This window comes from Mastomys coucha, unplaced genomic scaffold (assembly GCF_008632895.1).
Source record: "Mastomys coucha isolate ucsf_1 unplaced genomic scaffold, UCSF_Mcou_1 pScaffold22, whole genome shotgun sequence".
Classification (NCBI taxonomy): Eukaryota; Metazoa; Chordata; class Mammalia; order Rodentia; family Muridae; genus Mastomys; species Mastomys coucha.
The window spans coordinates 58,534,358-58,542,054 of NW_022196905.1; the positions used below are offsets into that span (position 1 = coordinate 58,534,358).

Genomic DNA, 7,697 nt, shown 5'->3' on the forward strand with positions numbered 1-7,697 from the left:
AAAAAAAAAAAAACCCAAAAAACAACAAGAACAAACTCCTGTTCCATTCCCCCTCCCCCTGCTCACCACCCTCTTCCACTTCCTGGCCCTGGCATTCCCCTACACTGGGGCATAGAGCCTTCACAGGGCCAAGGGCCTCTCCTCCCATGTATGACCTACTTGGCCATCCTCTCTGCTATACATATGCTGCTGGAACAATCAGTCCCACCATGTGTACTCTTTGGTTGGTGGTTTAGTCCCTGGGAGCTCTGAGGGTGCTAGTTAGTTCATATTGCTGTTCGTCCTAAGGGGCTGCAAACCCTTCAGCTCCTTGGGTCCCTTCTCTAGGTCACATTTATTGTTTTTTAAAAAGGTTTATTACTGTGTATGTATCTGTGTTCATATATGTATGTGTAGGTGCCTATAGGTCAGAGGGGTGTTAGATCCCCTAGAGCTGGAGTTAGAGCTGGTTGGGAGCTGCCTGACATGAGTGCTATGAACTAAACTTTGTCTCTCAGGAAGAACAGCAAGGGCACTTAACCACTGGGACATCTCTGTAGCTGCACTTGTTTGGTCTTTTTGAAACAGGACCTCATATAACCCAGGTTTATCTCAGTATGTAATCAAGGCTATCCTTAAACTCCTGACCCCCTGGCTTCCACTCTCCAAGTCTGTCACTTCACAAGAACACATACCAGAGGGCAGTGGAGGTCAGAGATCAACGAGGTCCAAGGACACCACCACAGAATCAGGTCTCTTCTGCCGTTACATGGGCTTCAGGGATCAAACGCAGGCTTGTGTAGTAAGGACTAAACCGTGCTCCTGGTCCTTAGTGATTTCTTTTTTCATTTTAAAACCATTTTCTTTTACGTTAAAAAAAAAGTTTTTATTTTTGCAGCTGGTTCTCCCTCTACCATGTGGTTCCCGCAAACCCAGCTGAGGTCAGACTTAGTGGCACGTGGCTTTTTTTACCCACTTGGCCATCTATTAGCCCTACACTTTCTTTTTTAAAACCATGGTCTTTAATTCACACAGTAGCAGTCAAAAAGGTCTCAAATTGCTATACACATTTAAATGTTGAGGCACATATTTTTTCCCCATAATAAATAGCAAATTTTCAAGGCTCTATCTTGGCCCATTTTCTTCCATTTGCAATTTTTCTACCTTTTGAACCATAACTGTATTCCACAGTTATTTACTTTTCCACTCTGGGCACAGACACTTTATGCAATTAAGGAGTGCCTAATTTTTTTTTTTTTTTTTTGAGACAGGGTTTCTCTGTGTAGTCCTGGCTGACCTGAACTCTTTCTCTTTCTCTCTCTCTCTCTCTCTCTCTCTCTCTCTCTCTCTCTCTCTCTTTCTCTCTTTCTCTAAAGATTTTATTTATTTATTTTTAAAGATTTATTTATTGTTATATATAAGTACACTGTAGCTGACTTGAGATGCACCAGAAGAGGGCATCAGATCCCATTACAGGATGGTTGTGAGGCACCATGTGGTTGCTGGGATTTGAACTCAGACCTTCGGAAGAGCAGTCAGTGCTTTTACCTGCTGAGCCATCTTGTCAGCCCCCTTAATGATTTATTTATTTTATGTATATAAGTACATTCTAACTCTATACAGATGGTTGTGAGCCTTCATGTGGTTGTTGGGAATTGAATTTAGGACCTCTGCTCACTCTGTTCAACCCCACTTGCTCGGTTCCTGCTCACTCCAGCTCAAAGATTTAGTTATTATTATAAATAAGTACACTGTAGCTGTTTTCAGACACACCAGAAAAGGGTGTCAGATCTCATTATGGGTGGTTGTGAGCCACCATGTGGTTGCTGGGATTTGAACTCGGGACCTTCGGAAGAGCAGTCAGTGATCTTACCCGCTGAGCCATCTTGCCAGCCCTGAAACTCTCTTTATAGACTGGAATTAAAGGTGTGTGTGTGGCTCTATTGCTCCGTATAGGAATGCCTAATCTTAACTGCTGTACCAAAACATCTTTGAGTTTATAATCCTATTGACAAGCAGATACAGAGCAAATTCTAATCCATAAATTTATTCTAAGGAGTCTTACAAATAAGAGTTAATCCTTAAACCAACATGAGTTCTGATGTTCACAAAGCTTTTCTGGGGGGCCAGATAGCCAATAGTTTTTATGTTTTGTAGGCCAAGAGACAAAATTGAGGCTATTGTGTAGGAAATTCTGTTAAGTATTTAAGATGTAACTATAGGGGCTGGAGAGGTGACTCAGTGGTTAAGAGCACTTGTTTCCATTCTCAGCACCCACATCATGGCTTATACAGTTGCTCATAACTCCAGGTCCAGGGGCTCTGATGTCTTGAATTTCTATTTTTCTTTAGTCACACAAGTTCTAAAGGATGTTAAACCTTGTTTAACAAGGTTTGTGTATCCCAGTGCACACAGCATGAAATGGAAATAGGACATCATCAACCCAAGAGAAAACCACTGCAAATAATTCATCAGGAAACGCTACAGATATGGCTCAGCCATTAAAACCACTGTGTTCTTGCAGAGGACCACGGTTCAGTTCTCAGTACCCACATGATGGTGTACGGCCATCAATAACTCCAGTTCCAAGGAGTCTGATGCTACAGATAGGGAAACACTCATACATAAAAATAAGGAAACATATAAAGTGTTCAATGCAAACGGGAAGGCACACGAAAGTTCTTTAGATGCATCCTGGGCTAGCAAGGTGGCTCAGGGGTGAGGGGGCCATCACCAAGCCTGCCATGGTTCAGCCCCCAAGACTCACACACCTAAACACACACAGAAAAAACACAGATACGTGGAATAAATGTTTTGAAAAATGCTGAGATGGCTGACTGGGTAAAGGAGCGTGCTATAAAGCTGACCGCCTGAGTTGGAAGTCCAGGACCCACACAAAAGGAGAGACCTCTGACCTCTGCACATGTACACACCCCACATCCCCTCCAAATAAATAAATGCACATAAAGAAGATATATATGTAAATTGGAGAATCTCTCCAGTTTACACATGAGATTTTATTGGTTTTCTTTGCTTAAAGGAAAAAAAATGGAATTGTAATAGAAATTAAAAAATCAAAATAAAGATAACATTTCTTGACTCCTAGGTGCAAACGTAACCAGCAGCTACAGAGGCTAAGGAACAGAATGAAATAGACCACACTACTGATTTTCTCCTCAGGTTAAATTGTTCAAAAAAAAAAAAGAAATCATGGCTCAAGTTAAACATGTAAAGTAATGCAGAGTGATCTTTTGGGAAAAACAAAAAACAATTAAAACCATTAATGACATAATCTCATTAAAACAAAAGGCAGAGAACTGTAACCAGCCCATACTAGCACAGTGATTTCATGGCTTCAAAGTCCCAGTTCATGATAAGCAGACAAACACGGCGGAGAATGAGACTGCCTTTCCCTTGTATTAAAGTGCAGTCTGTGGACAATTTGTAATGCTGAAAAGGTCAAGGCTTCATTTTTATTTTACAAAAACTGACATTTAAACCAACATGATTGTTTTCCATCCATTCAGTAACTGAGAGGACAATAATATAAAAATATGTAAAAATTATTCTAGACTCATAATTATTAGATATGCTAACACCCATATAGCTAGTATAAATTTGATGGTTACAAAAATATTTTTGTTTCCTTAAAAACATGTAGTTCATTTACCATTTAGTATAGCAGACGCCGGCTGCCCTGAAGTACCAAATCCTCCCAGGTAAAAGGCAATGTCTAGACTTTGGGTTTCTTGTTAGGTGGATCCTGAAGACTAAACTTTGGAATCTCACCAGGAGTGTATGGAATTCTCTTGGAAGATACCTTCTTGCCAATTGTTTCAATCTGAAGAGGAAGAAAAAAACAGAACTAGCTCTATACTGCAGAGAGAAGAGAAGATGAGGAGAAACTTCTTCAAGTTCTCTGAGTTGCTCAGAGATCTTTGGCTCCTTTATTTTTTGATGTTTCTAGAATCAAGTGCCACTCCACTTTGCTGGCTTGATTTTGTTGGGGTTTATAGCTGTGGGGTCTTGTTATGAGTCCTGGCCTCTAACTCACAGAACCCCCTGCTTCTGCCTCCCATGCTCTGGGTACTCTGTCTGCATGTAGCCTATACACCAAAGGGGCTCAGACACTTGTGAGCTGCCCTGGGAATCACTATGTAGACCAGGCTTACACATATATGAGTGTTTTGCCTATATGTGTACATACTAGGAACTAAAGTTAGGGCCTTCTGAAGAGCAATGAGTGCTCTTAAAGTCTGAGCCAGTTCTCCAACCCACAACCACTTACCAGTGTATGTTTATCTCCTCTATAGTAGAGATAAACATACTATTCTATTTCTATATCTTGTTTGAATTAAAAATTAATTCTTTCATTCTGACTCATACTACAAAGGATTCCTGCTTTATTTATAGTAGTCTATTTTCTTATCGTGTGACTTACACACACTCCATTATGTAGGGATCCCATTTCCTATTTGATTTTATTTTTGAGGCAGGGTATGAAGTCCAGGTAGGCCTAGAACTACCTATGCAGCAGAAGATGACCTTGAACTCCTGGTCATTCAATTTCTACCTCCCAAGTGCAGAATTATAGAAAGGTGCTACCAAACCTAGCTGATTTAAATAAATAAAAAAAATCTTACCGGGGGAAGTTAAATTCTCTAAGAACTCAAGACCATTTATTTTTATCATATATATATATATATATATATATATATATGAGTGTTTTGCATATACATGCCCATATGTATATACACTGTGTATGTGCCTGGTATACCTGGAGACCAGAAGAAGATCCCTGATTACGTAGAACTGGGGTTAGAGATGGCTGTGGCTCACCATGTGGGTGCTGGAAGCTAAACTCAGGTCCTGTGCAAGAGCAGAGCCATTTCTCCAGACACTTACTTATTTACTTAGTTATAGTTAGTTAGTTAGTTAGTTGTGACAGGTTTTTCTCTAGATGTCCAGGAATTCACTAGTAGACCAGGCTGGCCTCAAACTCAAGGATCCACTTGTCTCTGCTTCCCAAGTGCTGGGCTTAAAGGTATGCCTCAGCTAAAAAAAATTTAAAAAAAAAAAATTTTTTTAAAGATTTATTTATTATTATATGTAAGTACACTGTAGCTATCTTCAGACACACCAGAAGAGGGTGTCAGATCTCATTACGAGTGGTTGTGAGCCACCATGTGGTTGCTGGGATTTGAACTCATGACCTTCAGAAGAGCAGTTGGTGCTCTTACCCGCTGAGCCATCTCTCTAGCCCCCCCAAAATTTTAAAATATTTATCTTCCTACATGTGTCTTGGAAATAATATTTAAAAGATAACACTCCTGAGTTTAAGTCACAACCCAGAAAAGCATCCCAGCTGCTCACTTGCTAGCTAAGAGTAAGATGGAGGAGTTTTCAAGGAGTTAACAAAGTTGCCAGCTCTGCTGAGACTATCTCACAAGTGGCAGAGAAAAGGCCCTTTAGCAAGTGAGTGAGAGCTTAAAGAAAGCAGATCCAGTGGTGGCACAAGCTTTTAATTCCAGCACTTGGGAGGCAGAGGCAGGTGGATTTCTGAGTTCGAAGCCAGCCTGGTCTACAGAGTGAGTCCCAGGACAGCCAGGGCTACACAGAGAAACCCTGTCCTGAAAAACAAAAAAAAAAAAAAAAAAAAAAAAAAAACAAAACAAAAAACAAAAACAAAAACAAAAAAAGCAGATCCAGTGTTTGTGGTGAGTAGATAAAGCCTTTCTAGCGCACTAAGGCCATGCAGAAGGTTAGCTTGGTGCCATGCTGGCAGCCCTCCTCTACCAACTGTTTTTAATCTTCCCTAATTACTCTGCCAGGAGCCTCTACTCCATGTCCACACTGCTCCAGGAGGTAGCAAGTAACAACTTGTTAGTACTTGCAGAACTCAGGTACAGCAGAGCCAGGCAGAACACACAAATGCACTGCTCTGTCAGCTTTCCAAAGCTCCACAGGGATGAATGTGAATGGAAAGAGGGCTCATAAGGCCCATATTCTTCCTTCAGACTTCTCAGAGCACAAACACAGTGCTGGGTGTCTGAAAGATGCAGGAGGGACATCAAGCAATGACCTGGGTACCTGGCGAGGTGGATGCTAGCTATTCTCACAGGAGGAGTGTTGCTGCTAGGTGAAGCATTTCCTCAGTGGCCACCCACAATCAAACCCCGCCCCTCGGCAGGGCTTCACTGGGCATGAAGCTGTGAATAACAAGTGCACCATGCAGCCAGGGTGGATCTTCTTACTTGACCTTTACAGTATGGAGGGAGACAGGGCACAAGCTATTTCCATAAGATGGGCACCAGATCCCCTCCTACTGCCAAGTAAAGGAAACCAACTTTAGGTTACAAACCGGAAGGAGTGGAATGGTTACTAAACAATTGGGGCTTTGCAAAGAATGGGCCTCTTGTCCTGGTTATCTTACTGTCCTACTGCTAACTTGGAAAATACGACACTTTGAAACCCATACAATTGGTTTACAGATCGTCCATGGCCATTGAGGTAGCTCAGAAGGTAAAGGGATTTGCTGCACAAGCCTGAAGCCCTGTGACAGAGGAGGAAGGGCTGAACTAACTGGCTCTACAGAGTTGTCCCCTGACCTCCACACATGCCCCCACCCATAATCATGCATACACACACACACACACACACACACTAATAACTAAAATAAAAATAAATGATGACCAGACCAAACCAAATAAAACAGCCAGCCCAGATTCCTGCCTACCTGGAAGCCAATGGTCTGTAATTCACTGTGGAGCCCATCCAGGACACGCCGACCATCAAAGATAAAGGCTGGTTTCAGCATTTTTTTATGAATCCGTTCATAATCCAGTTCCTATGTAGACGTACAAATGAATAATTAGAGCATACATGTAGGCAAATAACCAACTAGTGTTTGCACTGGAATGCTTCTAGAATTTTCCATGATGTAATCTGAGACATCACCTTAAACATGTCCCACTCAGTGCAGATAACAAGGGCATGGGCGCCATCACATGCTTCATATGGGTCCTTAGAAATGGTCACCAGTCTGGACACTATAAAAACAGCAATGACCAAAAGAGATGAGAAACAAACGAGGTGCTAGAAGTTGTATGTTTTAACACTCGCCCTGGAGAAAGTGTCTGACAGTGAATGAATAGGAAGTGGGGACCAGGAGCACCCCGAACTTTCTTCATAAGTATTTCCTGGCGATCTCTGAGGCTTCGTGGATACCACTGAGCTATATCCCTGGCTCCTGCAAACACGAGCAGATTAAAGCACAGCTGATGAGGTCAGCTTGAAGCTGAGAACACAGTAGCTAAGAGTTAATGTTAGAGAAACGAGGCTGAATCCCGAGCACTGGCAAGAAGTGACAGAAAAACAACTACTAAATAAAGATTTCAAAGACAAGCCAGCCGTGTGGGTCTCACTCAAATGCTCTGTGGGCAAGTCCTACCTTGGTCATCCGCTGAGACGCCTGGATGAGAAAGATCCACCACTATTTGTTCCCTTGGTACTTTTGGATCATATATGTGGAGGTGTGCGCCCTCATCCATCAGGTACTTGCTAATATAAATACTGGAGGACTCTCTGAAGGACAAACAAATCAGTATCGGTTTAAAGGGCATATTCTAATAACGGGGAATTTAAGAAACATTTAGGGGCTGGTGAGATGGCTCAGCGGGTAAGAGCACCAACTGCTCTTCAGAAGGTCATGAGTTCAA

General features: G+C 42.0%; 1 protein-coding gene across 1 annotated transcript in view; it reads right to left on the reverse strand.

Annotated features, from left to right (window-relative positions):
- Nucleotides 1-2,949: 2,949 nt before the first annotated feature.
- Nucleotides 2,950-7,697, reverse strand: part of Ugdh (UDP-glucose 6-dehydrogenase) — a 22,488-nt gene continuing 17,740 nt past the window's right edge. Inside the window, exons 9-12 of the mRNA XM_031342423.1 lie at nucleotides 7,430-7,563; nucleotides 6,937-7,028; nucleotides 6,716-6,826; nucleotides 2,950-3,820 (exon numbers count right to left, since the gene is read on the reverse strand). Of these exons, the coding sequence (XP_031198283.1) occupies nucleotides 3,713-3,820; nucleotides 6,716-6,826; nucleotides 6,937-7,028; nucleotides 7,430-7,563 (445 nt within the window). The 3' untranslated portion in view covers nucleotides 2,950-3,712. The remainder of the gene's footprint in view (nucleotides 3,821-6,715; nucleotides 6,827-6,936; nucleotides 7,029-7,429; nucleotides 7,564-7,697) is intronic.